This window comes from Triticum aestivum, chromosome 3D, assembly GCF_018294505.1.
Source record: "Triticum aestivum cultivar Chinese Spring chromosome 3D, IWGSC CS RefSeq v2.1, whole genome shotgun sequence".
Taxonomy (NCBI): domain Eukaryota; kingdom Viridiplantae; phylum Streptophyta; class Magnoliopsida; order Poales; family Poaceae; genus Triticum; species Triticum aestivum.
In genome coordinates this window covers 579,525,851-579,542,814 of record NC_057802.1, presented here as the reverse complement: position 1 = coordinate 579,542,814, position 16,964 = coordinate 579,525,851, and the positions used below count along the sequence as shown (strand labels likewise).

The 16,964-nt window shown below is 45.1% G+C and overlaps 1 protein-coding gene across 1 annotated transcript; it reads right to left on the bottom strand.

Moving 5' to 3' along the window:
* Positions 1-11,952: 11,952 nt before the first annotated feature.
* Positions 11,953-15,101, bottom strand: LOC123075594 (protein LIFEGUARD 2-like). Its single transcript, XM_044498161.1, has 4 exons — positions 14,814-15,101; positions 14,042-14,155; positions 12,599-12,756; positions 11,953-12,494 (listed from the first exon to the last, which is right to left on the bottom strand). Exons 1-4 carry the CDS (start codon positions 15,046-15,048, stop codon positions 12,288-12,290), a joined length of 714 nt encoding a protein of 237 aa, XP_044354096.1. The 5' UTR covers positions 15,049-15,101; the 3' UTR covers positions 11,953-12,287.
* Positions 15,102-16,964: the final 1,863 nt, after the last annotated feature.

The window sequence follows — 16,964 nt, the reverse complement described above, 5'->3', positions numbered from 1 at the left end:
GGGCAGTGTGGACGACGACCGGTCCACGGTTCCCGCTTAAAGAAGGACGGCGACCTTTTGATGTGCGGATGACAGGTGGGGCCGCCCGCTCGTGCGCATTTATGTGGGCGGGTGGGAGGTAGGTGGCCGCCTGCCACGCGGCCCCAACGCGGATGAGGTGCGCGTCCGTTTGGTGTCCGCCGCGACCCAAACCCGGCGCAAGTTTGCGTTCGAAATGGGTCGGCCCGGACACAAAACGGACAAGATGGGCCGCCTCGTTTGTCCCTTTTACCCCAAACGGACGGGGCTGGACATGATGGGGTCGCGCGGTGGAGTTGGCCTTAATGCTTCTGAGTATGGTGGTTGTCTGACCAAAGTCATGCTTCGAACTCTTTGGGTTTCACTTTAGTTAACATTGATACAAAATGCAATGAAAAGGGCTTGTAGATTTGATCTACACGGGGGTCAGGATTATGATTAGGTTTTAGGCTAGGCAGAGAAGGTCTGCGAACATTCCCACTTCGGAGTTTGCCATCAATGTCGTGCGCCGGACATAGAACCATACTCCTCCAAGAGGAGACCAAATCTAAAGCAGAAGACATGGAGAATTCTCTCGAGGGTATGAAGAGGTCTTAGTATGGGTGTACACTAGTAGAAAAAGGATCATTTGTCCCGGTTGGTAAGGGCCTTTTGTCCCGGTTTTTGAACCGGGACTAAAGGGACGTTACTAATGCCCTAACCCTTTAGTCCCGGTTCTTACACGAATCGGGACAGATGGGCCTCCACGTGGCCAGTGCGGCGAGCCCAGGCAGGAGGGCCTTTGGTCCCGGTTGGTGGCACTAAACGGGACCAATAGGCATCCACGTGTCAGCATTTCAGGGGCTGGGGTTTTTGTTTTTTTTGAGGGGGGGGGGGGTTGGGGGTTTTGGGGGGTTAATTTAGGTGTTTCATATATTGTGTTAGCTAGCTAATTAATAGAGAGAAGTGTCCTCTCTTATCTCCGTGCTTGGTCGACGCTACGTACTATATACATATAGAGAGGACTAGACACCCTAGCTAGTAAGCAAATGAAGGAAACAGAAGATCGTCATGAACATATGCATACAGAGAGAAGTGATATCGACCACCTCTCCTTCTCCGAGAGATTGGTCGAACAACAAGTTCTCGTATATCTATCCGACACTACCGGCTACATATATACAATAATTATCTCTTACAATATAATCTCCTAATCATATATGAACACAGGGTCCACATAGTATTCGCCGTTTTCAGCGATCACGTGGTCAAGGAAGAATGCCGCCAATTCCTCTTGAATTGCTCGCATACGATCTGGTGCTAGGAGTTCATCCGAAAGATCTAATTTGAAGAAGGGGGTCAATACATATATATATGAATAAATGAAACTCAACACAAATGATGGTAATAAAATAAAATTGTGAATATTATTGCTTACGCACTTCATATTGTTCGTCAGAGTAGCCCCGCTCACAGGTCGTGTGGCGGATGGACTCGCAAACGTGGTATCCACAGAAATCATTCCCTTGTTCCTGCCACAACCACTTTACAAGAAATAGAGGTCAACCAAACTGATAAGCAAGCATTCTAAATGGTATTGATGAAACTAGCGCTTGAATCACTAGGAGATGCGCGGAACATGCTACTATAGTACTTACTTTCGGGTGTCTAAATTGCAGCTTCTTCGGCAGTCCCGGAGCTTTTTTGGTGAATTTTCTCCAAACCCTGCCAGACAAAGAAAACAATTACTTGATATCAGGAAATGAACAAAGTTGCTGATATGGTGGATAATGATCGATTTAACTTACTTCTCGAGAATTTGAGTCATGTCCGCATAGTCCTGGGGATCTTTTCGTCTCGAGTCTAAGACGGTTACTACTCCCTGCTCAAGCTTAATCTCTAGGAGAATATAGTGGAAGCTGCGCACGCATGCATAAGTCATCAATTACATTATTATAACCTGGACTAATAAGGGAAACCGAATATGCACAAGACAGTAACACTCACTTGAAGTTGTAAGGAAAGAGTATTATATCTTTGTTTTCATTTATTACCAACGATCGTAGCAAGTTGGCCTCGGTATTTTCGGCATGATATTTAACCTCAGTTGCATCTATGAGATTTGTGTTAATGAATCCAATATCACCGATTTGTCTTTTCTTCAATTCGGCGATCTTCAATCTGCATAATATAGTGAGGATAATTATAAATACATGCAATGAAAGAGCTGACCTATATAGAGAGATTTAATGACAGAAGTAGTACTACTTACAGACAGTAGCAAGTGACCGTTGATTTATCGAGGGCCTTTTGATTGAAAAACTGGAAGAACTCCTCAAATGGAACATTCAACAGTTCAATTCCAACGAGGTCATGCTCCTCTTTAACTCTCAGCGTCAAAGTATCCCTCCCCCTAGACTCTCTGCAGGTTTTCATGTACCAATCATGTAATCTTCGCATCATCGTTGTTAGAGATCTTTCATCTTTGACGAGAGGCTTCCCGTAATGGTATTTATGTTCGTCCACCTCCAAGAAATCATAATGTAGATCGTCGGGCAGGTAATCTCCAAGATTGCTATAACCGGCCACCATCCTCGGATCATTAGCGACGATGTCTTTAGACACCTTGAGCGGGGGGCACGATTGGTTCGCTTGTTCGCCGAGCTGGGCAATTTTTTTCCCAGCTCGTCGTTCTTTTAACCTTTGATCACTGACAGTACTTCCCGACCGCTCCGCTTCGGCAAATGTCTTTCCAATAATGCGCTCATAGTTGCCTTTCGGCGGAGACTTTGGTGGTTTTGTCAGGGCAGCCAGAGTGCGCTTCGCTTTCACCGGATCTACCTTCTCCTCCGGAGGTGGATGTTTATTTGCTTTCACCCCTTCAAAGAAGTTTTTCACTTCGGCTCGCACGATCTTCGTGGTTTCCTCCTCGGTCCTCTCGTATGGTAACTTCTCTGGAGTCTTCAGAGAAGGACCGAATCTGTATTGCCTCCCGCCTCTGGCTGTACTGCTAGACGTCGGCAGAGCAGACGGAGCGGCTGCGGCTATCTTCTTTCCTTGCTTACGAGGTGGAGGAGAAGGACTACGATGCGCCAGAGCAGCCAAAGCGGCGGCGGGTCTCTTCCGCCCTTGCTGACGAGGCGGAGAAGGAGGAGGATGGCTGCTCCGGCGCGCCGATGCAGGCGGAGAAGGAGGCGGAGTGTCGCCACGCGCTGGAGAAGGAGGCTGAGTGCCCTGATCACTCGCCGGAGGAGGAGGTGGAGTGCCACCACGCGCCGGAGAAGGAGGCTGAGTGCCCTGATCACTCGCCGGAGGAGGAGGCGGAGGAGGAGGCGGAGTGCCCTTACTCGCCGGAGGCGTCCAGTTCGGAAGGTTGATGAGCTCCTTCCGCCATAGGCATGGAGTCTTCAGAGCAGAACCCAGCCGAGTCTCCCCTTCACCGGTAGGGTGGTCAAGCTGGAGGTCCTCAAATCCCTCCGTTATTTCGTCCACCGTCACCCTAGCATATCCTTCTAGAATCGGACGACGGTGAAAAGTTGCGCCGGGTTCAGGAGGTCGAACAGAGCCCACAGCCGCCTTGACTTTGAAGTTCTCCCATCGCGTCATAAGGTGGCAATGTTGAGACTCCGTGATAGCATCCACGGGGTAGCTAGCAGGAGCCGTCAAGACATGCTCCGGCTGAAGCAGCTCGGTGGAAGCCACGCTGCTTCTCCAATGAGATGGCGGGATAGCTTCGGGGGTAGTTTCGGCAGGTCGATTGCTGCGAGCTACGTCTCGTTCCTCTAGCGCTTGAACCCTTTTGTGCAGCTTCTGAATTTGGGTCTGCTCCACTTTTTTCCTCCTCTCCTGGCTTTTGTAACCGCCTGCGTCCGGAAAACCAGCCTTCCACAGAACGGAGCCTGGCATGCCTCGTGTCCGTCCAGGGTGCTCAGGATTCCTGAGGGCCATTGTGAGCTCGTCGTTCTCTCTGTCTGGAACGAACGTCCCTTGGTGCGCTGCATCGATATAGTGCTGAAGCCTCTTGACTGGTATTCTCATTTGCTCGTCCGTCCAAACGCACTTCCCTGATACAGGGTCCAAGGTTCCGCCAGCCCCGAAGAACCAAGTCCGGCAACGGTCTGGCCAGTTCATTGTCTCTGGTTCGATCCCTTTATCAAGCAGATCATTCTCAGCCTTGGCCCACTTAGGCTGGGCTTTGAGGTAGCCACCTGACCCCGTGCAATGGTGAAGCTTCTTTTTTGCAGCATTTTTCTTGTTTGTCGCTGACAACTTCTTACTCTTTTTCGATGTCTTGTGGGCCACAAATGCGGGCCAGTGATCTCTGATCTTCTCATATTTGCCGATGAATTCTGGTGTCTCTTCTTTGTCGACAAACGTTTTTAGCTCATTCTTCCACCTCCTGAATAGGTCTGCCATCTTCTTAAGAGCATGAGACTTGATTAATTGCTCTTTAACTGGCTTCTCCAGATCCTCCTCTGGCGGTAGGGTGAAATTTGCCTTCAGCTCAGTCCAAAGATCATCTTTCTGCATATCATTGATATAAGACACCTCAGGGTCTTCCTTCTTAGGCTTATACCATTGGTGGATGCTGATCGGGATCTTGTCCCTAACAAGAACCCCGCACTGTGCAGCAAATGCTTCCTTTGTCCGGATGGGTTCAATCGGTTGGCCGTCGTGCGCGATTGCTGTGATCTCAAACCTTTCATCCGAGCGCAACTTTCTCTTCGGGCCTCGTCTCTTTACCGAAGTTGTGCTCGATCCGGAGGGCTAGAAAAAAGAAGAAAGACGAGAGTTAATTAATATGTGTACATACCAAAACAATGAATGCATCAATTAGCTAGTCAGCACAGGCTTAACTAATATATTTACCTGGCCAGACTCTGTTCGGTCACCGGAGCCGTCACCACGGGCTCCTTCTTGCACCACCATTGGGTCACCGGAGCCATCATAATCATGTCTTTCCTCCTCCACTCTTCAATCACCGTAGCCTGCTTCTTCACCCCGTTCTTCCAGACCATCATTGTCGTTAAGATACGACAAGACATCACCTCCGGCTAAGATTATGTCCCCCAACACCTCTTTTGCTTCCTCGTCTCGTCCGTGCTCCATTGTTTCTGCAAATATTACAACATGGCAATTATTACACAAACATGACAGCAGGTGCATATATTAGTGCAAACGTAGACCTAGCTTATTCCGGGTTTGGGGTGGCCTCGGCAACGCTTCAAGGGTAGGGGCGCGGCGGGAGGTGGTAGGAGACCGACATCGTTTTTTTTCTAGGGTTTGGGTGTCCTCGAGAGTTTTGGTCGAGCGAGAGGGCCGGGGGGGTGCTCCCATGGTATAAGTTATCACGGTCGAAGTTATCCGGGAGGGGGTTATATCGACAATGACGACATACATACATGGAAAAATAATGTTATCGGGGAGGGGCTAGGTCGAACCCCCCCCCCCCTCGTGTTGAAGTTATCGGGACACGGGGTATATCGACAACGACATATCCGATAAAAAATAAGAAGACGAAGAAGAAATAAAAAGAGGAGAAGAAGATATTAATAGAGGAGAAGATTGAAGAAAAAAAAGAAGAAAAAAAAGATGAGAAGAAGCAAGGAATAGAGGAGAAGAAGAGAAAATAGAATATTCTATTTTCTCTTCTTCTCCTCTATTCCTTTGTTCTTCTCCTCTTCTTTTTCTTCTTTTTTCTTCTTCTTATTTATTTCTCCTCTTCTTCCTCTCCTCATCTTCTCCTTTCTTCCTCTTCTTATTTTCCTTTTTCCTCTCATTCTTTTTCTTCTTCTTCCTTTCCTAGCTAGATATATAAAACTTTTCTAAAAATGTAACTTTTGCATATATACATGGAAAAAAATGTTATCGGGGAGGGGGTATATCGACCCCCCCCCCCTCGACCCTCTTTTCCTTCTTCTTCCTTCTTCCTTCTTCCTCTTTTCTTCTCCAACACAAAACACATCTCATCTCATCTCATTTCATCCAAAAATAATTCTTTGCATATGAACATACATACATTTACTTTTTTTCTTAAATGTTACATATGAACATTTTCTTAAATGAGCATATACAGCATATACAGAGCATTATAAAGTGAACATACATACATACATCGTAACAAAAAAAGAAAAATAGGCCGGTGGTCGGCGACGGCGACGATGGTTGGCGGTGGCGCGCGCTTACGGATGGCGTGCGGGGATGGCAATGAGAAGGAAAGGGGATGAGGCAGGGGCTCACAGCGCGGGGAGGGGTCGAGGTTGCCGGCCGGAATCGGTGCGGCGGCGGACGAACGGCCTCGGGGATGAACGGGTCGCGGGAGCCGGCGACGACGGGCGCGGGCGACGACGATGGCGTCGGCGGGGGCGGCGGGCGGCGTCGGGGCAGCCTGGCGGCGACGGGGCAGGGGCGACGACGGGGGCGCGCGGACGGCGTCGGGGCGGCGCGCGGACGGCGTCTGGGCGGCAGGCGGCGTCGGGGCAGTAGACGGCGTCGATCTGGGCAGCCTGGCGGCGTCGATGAGCTGGGCGTCGTCAGGGCAACTGGCGATGAGTTCGTCAAATTTTCCTAAGTGCTACTTATATACCCAGGCCTTTGGTCCCGGTTCATAGAACCAACCGGGACCAAAGGCCTCCTTTAGTCCCGGTTGGTGCCACCAACCGGGACCAAAGGCCAACCGGAATCAATGCCGCCCCTTATTCCCGGTTGGTGCCACCAACCGGGACGGAAAGCCTTGCACAGCGGCGTGGTGGTGGGAGTTTAGTCCCACCTCGCTAGCTGAGAGAGAGCCGCACCTGTTTATAAGGTGCGGTGCGCCTGAGCTGTCGAGCTCCTCTCTAAAGCAGGCTTACGGGCCTAACCTCTCTGTACATGCCTGTGGGCCTACCGGGCCTTCTGCGGGCCTGAATCCTCACCCATGGATGGGTTTGTAGTCGTATTCAGGCCGTGGTGGCCCAGTAGGTGGCATAATTTTTATTTTTTGCCTGGTTTTTTGTTTTCTTTTTTGCTTTATTTATTTTGTTTTGTTTCTACTTACAACAAAAAACTTATTTATTTTATTTTATTTTGTTTCTAATTACATATTTATTTTACTTTATGATAATTCTTTTTGCTATTAAAGTTTCTAACAAAAAAAGTTCTTTATGAAAATTCTTTTTGCTTTCAATGATTTTGAACAGAAAATACTTCGATAATTTTAGTTGCATCAATTTTATATAATTTTAGTTTCAATAATACTAGAGGTTGCTTATAATGTTCTGAACAGAAAATACTTTGATAATTTTAGTTTCATAAATTTTATTTATGTTATTAAAGTTTATTTTATTTTGTTTCTACTTATATATTTTATTAAAGTTTATATTATTTTGTTTCTAATTGCTTATTTATTTTATTTGTTATTTTTCATGCACCATTTTTCATGCAATTTCAAATGAATTCTGAAAAGCATTTTGAGCTATAAGACCCTGAAATTGAAAAGCATTTCAAATGAACTCTGAAAAGGTTGAAAATTGGCATGGTATCATCATTTCATCCACATAGCATGTGCAAGAAAGTTGAGAGGGTTACGGCAAAAACTGGATGCACTTCGTGTACAAAACGGACAATGGTATCATACTCGTCTGTTACAAAGTTGGCATGGTATCATCATAATAGTTGCGGGAGAAAGTCTTCACTTTTTCTTCACTGCGACCCGTCAGCCGGTGCTCTCAACTTCCCGTCTTTCTTACGGTCCTCACTGTGCCATCGCATCAACTTGGCATGCTCTTCGTTTCTGAACAGACGTTTCAACCATGGTATTATAGGAGCATACCACATCACCTTCGCAGGAACCCTCTTCCTGGGGGGCTCGCCGTCAACATCACCAGGGTCATCTCGTCTGATCTTATACCGCAATGCACCGCATACCGGACATGCATTCAGATCCTTGTACGCACCGCGGTAGAGGATGCAGTCATTAGGGCATGCATGTATCTTCTGCACCTCCAATCCTAGAGGGCATACGACCTTCTTTGCTGCGTATGTACTGTCGTGCAATTCGTTATCCTTTGGAAGCTTCTTCTTCAATATTTTCAATAGCTTCTCAAATCCTCAATTTTTTTTATTTTTTCCTTCAAGAAATTGTTTTCTTCTTCAACTAAATTTAACCTCTCGACAATAGGGTCGGTTGGAATTTCCGGTTCACATACCTCCTAGATAAATAAAATCTATGTCACGTTGGTCGGCATAATTTTCATACACAATAAATGAACCAATAGTTATAAAGATAATATATACCACATCCGAATCATAGACAGGACGAGGGCCGACGGGGGCGGATACCAAAACCATCACACTATATAATAACAAGCAATAAAATAGTAAGAAAATTAGACAAGTATCTATCTAAAGTAAGAATTTTTTCTTTCAGAAAGAAGATAAGAACAAGAGGCTCACCACGGTGGTGCCGGCGACGAGATCAGCGGGCGATCGACGGCGGTGAAGATGGGAATGGGACGTGACGGGCCGCTAAACCTAGACAAATCTCGAGGAAAATGGAGCTTTGAGGTCGAGCTTCGAGAGGAGAAAGCTTAACTAGTGTGGCTCGGGCATTTCATCGAACACCTCATGTGCATAGGAGGTGAGCTAGAGCAGCACAAAGCCCTCCCCTCGCCGGCCAGAGAAAAACAGAGCATTGGAGTGCTCTGCTCGCGGGCGAGGGGTATATATAGGCACCTCATTGGTCCCGGTTCGTGGCATGAACCGGGACTAAAGGGCAGCCTGTGGTCCCGGTTCAAGCCACCAACCGGGACCAATGGTGGTGGGCCAGGAGCGAGGCCCATTGGTCCCGGTTCGTCCCACCAACAGGGACCAAAGGGGCCAGACGAACCGGGACCAATGCCCCCACGAGGCCTGGCAGGCCGCTGGCCTCACGAACCGGGACCAGTGCCCCCATTGGTCCCGGTTCTGGACTGAACCGGGACTAATGGGCTGACCCGGCCTGAACCAAAACCCTCTTTTCTACTAGTGGTATTAGGAATCTGAAAAAGTCTCTCGAGAAGTAGCAACAGTTTGGTTGTGCTTTTCTTTGAAAAGGGTAGATCTACCACGATGTGTGTGTTATGCACAATTCTTTGCAAGAGGGCTGCAATGAACAATTATTCCTGCCACATGAGCAATGGTTTAGATCACTAGTGTAGAAATGGTTATACACAATCCTAATTAGTGACGCGCCATTTTCAATCCTTACCACCGCAATTTTTTCGAAATATCGGTGGCCTGGGTACATTTGGTACACCACCTGTAATAGGTTACTAGTAGCCTGGATTAGTTTGTACACACCACAAGGGAGTGGGACGAAGTATGTTGACCAAACCCATGTTAGTGCTGACGTGTACTATTTGGACATGCCACCAGTAAGCATATGAGAACATCTCTATTGTATATAGTTTCTACATATATGTAGCCTAAATAAAAAATAATTTAGAACCTAACTAAAACATAATTAAATGAAATATAATTTTAAAAGTAAGCTAAATTATAAAATAAGCTAAATGAAACATAAATGAAAAATAAGGTAAATATAATACCAATTAGAAATTGAAATAAAATACAATCTGTAAATTAAATCTAAACTAAAAATAATCTAATGAAACATAAATTAAATTAAATATAATTTCAAAAGTAACCTAAATTGGAAAATAAGCTAAATAAAATATATATTAGCTAAATGAAACATATATAAAATACAAATTAATAAGCTAAATAAAAAATACTGGTGGCGTTGGCCCCATCGCCCAAACCCCCAGTTTGTGGGCCTGGACCGTCGACGCGGCCCCTCGCTATCCCCTCTCTCAATTTCTCTCTCACACACATGTAGTCTCTAACCCTTCCCAAAATCTATCGCGTCGCCACATCGTCGATACCCTCCGCTGATATCGCCTCGCTATGCCACATCCCTCCTCACCATTGCAGCCGCCTCCATCTCCACCCCTCTTCCTCGTCACCCTCCCCTCTGTGCACGAACGACGGTGCCGCCGCCACCATGAGTTCGTCTGTGCCAATTGGCAGCTTCCGCAACGGCAACGGCGACGTCAATATGAGGGTCGTCGACACCGACGTAAGTAACAATCGAGTAAGTTTCATAATAGTAGTCTTTTAGTTTGATGGCATGAGAATATATAGCTAGAGATAAGCAACAACCGAGCAAGTTCTCCATTTGGTTTGCCAATTTGTACTGATTAGTGCTTGGTTTGATTTTAATTTAGTTGTAGTGTTGAGCCAATAAGAAAAAAGAAGAGAGAAAAAGTAGAACATGTACAACTTTTGAACTCAAACAACCATATAATGCCATGGAGTAATGATGCCAATTTCTTCTTTATAAATAGTAGTCTTATGATGCCATGAGAACATTGTTGAAGATGATAGATTGGAAGTAATCCATGGTAGATTGTTAGGCCAATTTTTGCAGGTTAAGTCTCACTCATTGTATATAATGTAACCTCATTCTTTGTAGATTATGATGGCCATCATTTGGTTTTATATGTGTGCAACTAAATCATTTTTATGATTATTTTATTCCAAACATTTCATCTTTACATTCTTTGGGCTACATAGGATTCATACCGGGGGGGGGGGGGGGGGGGTCTGTGCAAGCTCAAGAAAAAAATATGACGTGGACGGGCTCAACAAGTTGCTTCTGGCCTCTCAAAATTATCTTCACAAAGCTTAAGGCGACAAGGGATGAGCTGCACGATGGAGAGAGGTCACCTAATTGATGGATGGCTCAACTGATCGATGAGAGGGATCAGGTGAAGAAGGAGATGGACCAGCTGACGGTTTTATGTTGAGTTGACGTTGATCGAGAACTTATATTTTGTAATTAGTTGCAAAACTGCTATGTGCTTAGTTGATTACCTATCTAACTTGTTGAATCTATTCTAAGTTGTCAATCTACTATGCTTAGTTCAGTTATGTTGTTACGTAAATTGTCGTTAAGTGTTGTTGACGGAAGGGAACATCAACTTTTTTTTCCGCCTGGAATCTATATCGGTGGTGTGCTGTGAACATTCAGTTGTGGCGTGTCAATGCCACCAGTACATATGTTAGTGGTGGCGTGGAGATCCACACGCCACCGACAATTTTTATCAGTGGCGCCATACTAGGGGTGTCGGGTCGACACACCAACAAGATGCTTTTTGACACGTCACAACCAGATAGGTTTTTCTGCACTAGTGTATCATGTATTATATCCTTGATGGTAACAATAATAATCTCATAGTGTCTTGATTTCTCTTGGTGTACTCTTCAAACAGTTCATAACTAGGACCTTTTGAAGCAGCTTCTAAGAGTGGCAATCCAACATTATCTATATTTGTTGTACGATTAAAGCAACCTAGTACTAGAGAAGCTTTTTTTAATCAATTCTTATATCTAATTTCTTGTATTTAGGCACCAATTGCATTTTTACATTTTTCATAAAAAATGAATCAACCTAAATTTGTTCCAAAAGAGTGAAATTTGGCATGGGGTGGTATTATGGGTCTATTGGGAGGTGAAAAGTCTGATAGGAAATGACAACTGTTTGCTTGTGCTTTGCTTTCAAAAGGATGAATCTACCATGATGTGTTTTGTATGCAAAATTCAATACAAAAGGTCTGCAATGAACAATCCTTCTGTTCGTGTTCGAACTGAAGTCTGAATCAAATATTTTCTGAATTAGTTTTTTGATGAAAAAGAACCGTTGTAGTCAATGGCAGGTGGAACACACATGTAATGTGAGTTTGCCTTTTGTCTTCGCAACCTCTATGTCGGAGACCACAGATATGAAGACTCTGATTTACTGAGTGGTTTACATGAGAAAGGGTGTACTTTGGTTCTGGCGTAGAATAGGTCTGATTGTTTATTTTTTTCATATATAGTCCACGAAAAAACCATCCACAAAACAGGCCAAGAGACGAATTCATATGTGCTAGAAAACAATATTGCCCTCGTCCGTAAGCCACGCAGCTACATAAACCCAGCACCACCAGTCCAGCATGTCAAAGACCCAGCTAAATAAACCCAGCACCACCAATCGACCAATCCAGCACGTCTAAATACATCATCACATCCACCATCCATAGGATAGAACCGACGCACGGTTTTCTTATGTTTTCTCTCTACTAGGGATCAACTCAACTAAAGTAAGCAACATTTTCACCGTGCCAGCGAGACAGACCAGGGTATACAATTCTTCATGTCAAGGACTCATCAGGATACCAAATTCGTCGACGGGATTTGAAGCACGAGAGAGCAGGGGCAGGGAGACGTGCCTAGTTGTCACACGCCCTAAACAGAGTCAGCAGGCCCAGGAACAGATTGATGATGTCAAGGTAGAGCGTGACGGCAGCCCAGACATACTCGTCATACTTGTAACGCTTGATGATGCTGCCCGTGTCATAGACAATGTAGCCACTGAAGATGAGTGCCGCCAGCGCGCCATAGATCATGTGAGAGAGCTTGCCCAGCGGGAAGAATATCTGCAAACAGAAGTCATGATCAGTATTTGCATTATAGAATAGAGAAGACTGATAGGTAAATGGGCGACACACCTAACTAGAGAAGGGAACGGACGGCATCTAACCTGAATGAACCCAAAGACGAGCAAGATCATCAGAGAAGCAAATAGGAAAGGACCAAGGAAGCTAAAGTCCTTGCCCCTCCTTGCAGCCCAGAAGGTGTAAGCAGTGAGGCTCAAGACAACCACAATTGTAAGAATCCCAGCCTGCAAAATGACCTTGCCTGCGCACATAGCAGACTATTTTAGCGGTGGTTCTTTATCAAAGAAAACCCATCATACCAACAAAGTACAAAACACACACATATATATAAGAGGACGGCTACTAAATGAACTAATTGCTTCCTTATCATCGCATACATCTCTAAATGAACTATCATGTAAATTTGACTAAACAATAAAGCACATGCATAAAGCACATGCATGCTAAAATCTGAAGTAAATGGCAGTGATGCATTGAAGAAGCAAACTATCAGCAACCTCCTGTGATGTGGTACAAGATAGAAAGAACCTTGGAATTGGTACAACCCCAAAATGCAGTGGTGAACAGTAACGCAAACACAAATGGATGACAGATCACAGAGTGCCTGTCAATATAACTATGTATTTTTAATCACTTTAATCCAATGAGAATTAACCAGCACATGCATGAAGCATCTATTGTCTTATCACAACACTGGTATGATATATCAACTGAAAATCCTTTCTATCTTGATAAAAGTTTAAGCTAGTCCTGCAACCTAAATCACGTCCTTGCCAAAACCATGTCAACTTGAGCAGCTCGGCTGGCATATTATTGGACAAATCGGCCCTTCAGATCAAAGTGATACTATCATAACACTATGTATCTTACAACAAATAGTTGCCGGAAGAAACAGTAAAAATATATGCAAGTTCCAACCAATGTTCTATGAAAAGCAAAGGTTACTGTTTGCCAATATCTTGATGAAAAAGTAATAGCTGAAAATAGCAAAGCAAGGTCTTCTAAAAAGGTAATGCTGCTAGCTGGCAATACTAGAAATGCTTCTAACTCAGACCAGCATATCAATCATAAATGGTGACCAACAACTACAATTTGCCCTCAACACAGACTAGGAAAATGCATCAACTACAGTCACATGGGCTGCCTGGCCGTGTCTACCATTTGCACAGGTATAGAAAATTGGCAGCGCGTGTATTCTGAACCCAGTCCACACGCAAACAAAATGCTTCACAATAACAGTATGAAAATATCAATTGCCGCACATGGTGACTAGCACAATTGCCACACGATAACAGTAGGAAGCTAATAGTACGAAAATATCTACTAGCCATGTCTATGTAATGCATTAACACAATGAGAAGGGCACTAAAGGCACATGGTGAACAGGCTAGGAGTTGGCAGATGTGACTCAAGAATCTGATGGTGCAGGAGCTATCAGATTCTGATGATAGCATGTGCTGATTTACATAAGCAGCAGAGCGACTCAAGAAGAAGCTAGGAGCTGGCAGCAGGAGCAGAAACAATACCGCTGGTAAAGGCACATGTCAAGCCCACAGAGAAGCTGATGGCCACTGTGAAGACGCCAAGAAGCAGCAAGTTGACTGGGTGCTTCTGGCGGTAGATGTGCAGCGGGCACAGCACTGCGTAAAAAAAACAAGCATTTTAGCAACTGGCACAGCACTGCATACAAAAAATCAACAAGCATTTTAGAAACAGAATAACTCCCAGCTGCAATTCACAAAGCTACCACGTCCCAATCTACAGTAGTAAAGCAAAATTAAGAGTGCATGGGACGTTCCTGCAAAAAACAGGAGCTGTAATCCATAGCTTTGCAGGGACGAGAATGCAAAGAAAGCAAAGGGAAAGTTAGTCCTGTCCTCTGACCAAGGCCCTCAAAATCAGACATTATTAAATCTTTTATTTTTTGCGGGAAGGACATGATGAAATGGCACGCATACAAATTGTTCGGAATGCCCGGAAGCAACGACCTTTTATTTTCAGGGGATTCACTCCAAGTCTTTATGCTTGCAGGCGTAAAATCAAGGAGCTCCAGTGGCCAGTTCACAGAGCAAAACGAAAATCTTCTTCAGATCTACCAAATGGGGCCCATGGATTCCGATAATTGTGCAACATATCAGTTTTCTGGCATTTAAAATGCACTTGTTGTATGTTGCAATTTAATTTCGTACAGCCCCTGTACACACATACTCTGCTTCTTTTACCAAGAAAAGGAAAGAAAACCCTCACTGCAATTGGATCACAAATTCGTAATGGAGGAGAAATGGTTTGAGGCCTCACCGATGAAGGGGAAGATGAGAATGAAGATGTAGAGCCCGAGGCCGGCGTAGGAGGAGACGAAGAAGTGCGGGATGGCGCGGACCTTGACGACGACGACCGCGACGACGGCGGTGAGGAGAAGCTGCAGGCAGAGGACGACGTAGATCTTCCGGATGAGCGCCCAGCGCAGCTCGGGGCTCTCCGTCGTCCCGGGGTACGGCGCCGCGGTGCCCGCCTCGACGTCGCCGCCCTTCATCTCGCCTCCGGAGGTAGGGTTTTCGCGGGACGAAGGCGAGTGGGGAGTGGGGACTGGTGGCTGGTGACTGGGGAGGAGCAATGCGAACGGAGTCGGGTATATAGTCAGATCAGATGTCACACCGACCTGCTGGGCCCACTGGTCAGGCACAAAAGAATCATGGACGGTGGAAATGTTACGCGGTTTCCTTCTTGTCTTCTTGGAAAAAAAAGGGCAGATGCTATCTTTTTATTTTTTGTTTTTTTAGAGTTGAAGGGAAATAGATTGGACAGAGGTTCCACAGCCACACAAGCTAGGTTTCTTCTTCTTTTTTTCGAGGAAAAATCAGGGTCACCTTTGGGGGGAAAAGGAGAGAATCCTTTCTGCCCCATTTCCAATTCACCAAAGGAAGTAATCACTTGCATGGATTGATTCCCAGCCAGTTGTAACTTAAGTACCAGTGGCGGACGTGACTTTGAGTCCGCAAATGTGCCCGACACTCATATTTTGGCCCATGGCTTTTCTGGATGAAAATACTAGTGGCCGACACAGATTGCAGCCCACCATTAGTAAATGAGGTATCAGTGGCGGCCGCGACTTTTGTGGTCTCCAATGGTAATTTTGAGATGACTTATAGAAAGTACCAGTGGCGTGCATTTTGGCTAGCCTGCAACTAGTGTTTTTGCCAAAAAATTTAGAATGTTTGGGTTTTAGTGTTTTAGCTTTAGGCTTATGCTTCAGTTTTTCTACATTAAATTTACATCATTAGAACTTCCATGTAAGAGCTTCTACAACCAAACTCCTCAAGATCCCCCTAAACGTCTAGGAGGATAGCCGGGACACAGCCCGGCCACAAAATTGCCACTCAACTACCCACACACACCCAGCCCAAACGGATGGGTTGTCTGACATCCCTCATATCCATCCCATATGTGGGGGCGGATATGGGAACGCTCAGGCGTGCCCGAACGAGTCCGCCACGTCGGACTAATGGGTGGGGCATGTGCAAAAACCCATTAGCCACTGGGTTCTTCCTTCTATTTGGTCAGGACACATTCATGTCGTCAATCTAGCGCACTACCCACGGGACCAAAGTAGGCTATTTAAAATGCACTAGTAGAAAAAGCGGCTTTAGTCCCGGTTGGTAAGGGCCTTTAGTCCCGGTTTTTGAACCGGGACTAAAGGGTCGTTACTAATGCCTCCCCCCTTTAGTCCCGGTTCGTTACACGAACCGGGACTAAAGGCCGCGGCCACGTGGAGAACACCAACCGGGACTAAAGGAAATTTTATGATTTTGTTTGAATTTTTTGTTTGAATTTTTTTTTGATTTTCAAATTTCTGAATTATTTTAACCTCTAATCTCTAATCACCATCCCTCATCACTGCTCTATTTATCCTCTAATCTCTAATCACCCCTCATCATTCCAAATCATCTAACTTCCCAGACGGTCACCCATCCTCTCACTACTCCAGCCTGAGCACGCTTAACTTCCGGGTTCTATTCTCCATCATTTCCAAGTCTGCACTTGTTGTTTTCCTGACAATAGTAAGATGTCAATCCTATTAACCCTCAGGAATTTAGCTTGAGCATGAAGTGACACATTTCACTGTTTGAGTTTGAAACTATTGTTTTAAAAAACAATAATTATTTAGTAACACTAATATTTCTTGAAAAATTAGTTTGACCATTGTTTGACCATAGTTTGACCATAGTTTGACCAGATTTGACCAAAATTCAAAAAAACTGAAATAATTATTTAGTAACACTAATATTCTAGAATAATTAGTTTGACCATTGTTTGTCCATAGTTTGACCACAGTTTGACCACAGTTTGACCAGATTTGACCACATTTTTTCCAAAAAAAAATTCGAAACCAATTTTTTTTTCTGTTACTAGTGGCGCACCTAGCAAACGGTGCGCCCCTAGTAAGTTTGA

Bases quoted from the DNA above. Each gene is read 5' to 3' on its own strand.
- LOC123075594 (XM_044498161.1), bottom strand. From the start codon at position 15,048: ATGAAGGGCGGCGACGTCGAGGCGGGCACCGCGGCGCCGTACCCCGGG. The intron at 14,156-14,813 runs GTGAGGCCTCAA...TTTTTTACGCAG, and splicing joins TCTCATCTTCCCCTTCATCG to TGCTGTGCCCGCTGCACATC. The intron at 12,495-12,598 runs GTTAGATGCCGT...TTCTGTTTGCAG, and splicing joins TCGTCTTTGGGTTCATTCAG to ATATTCTTCCCGCTGGGCAA.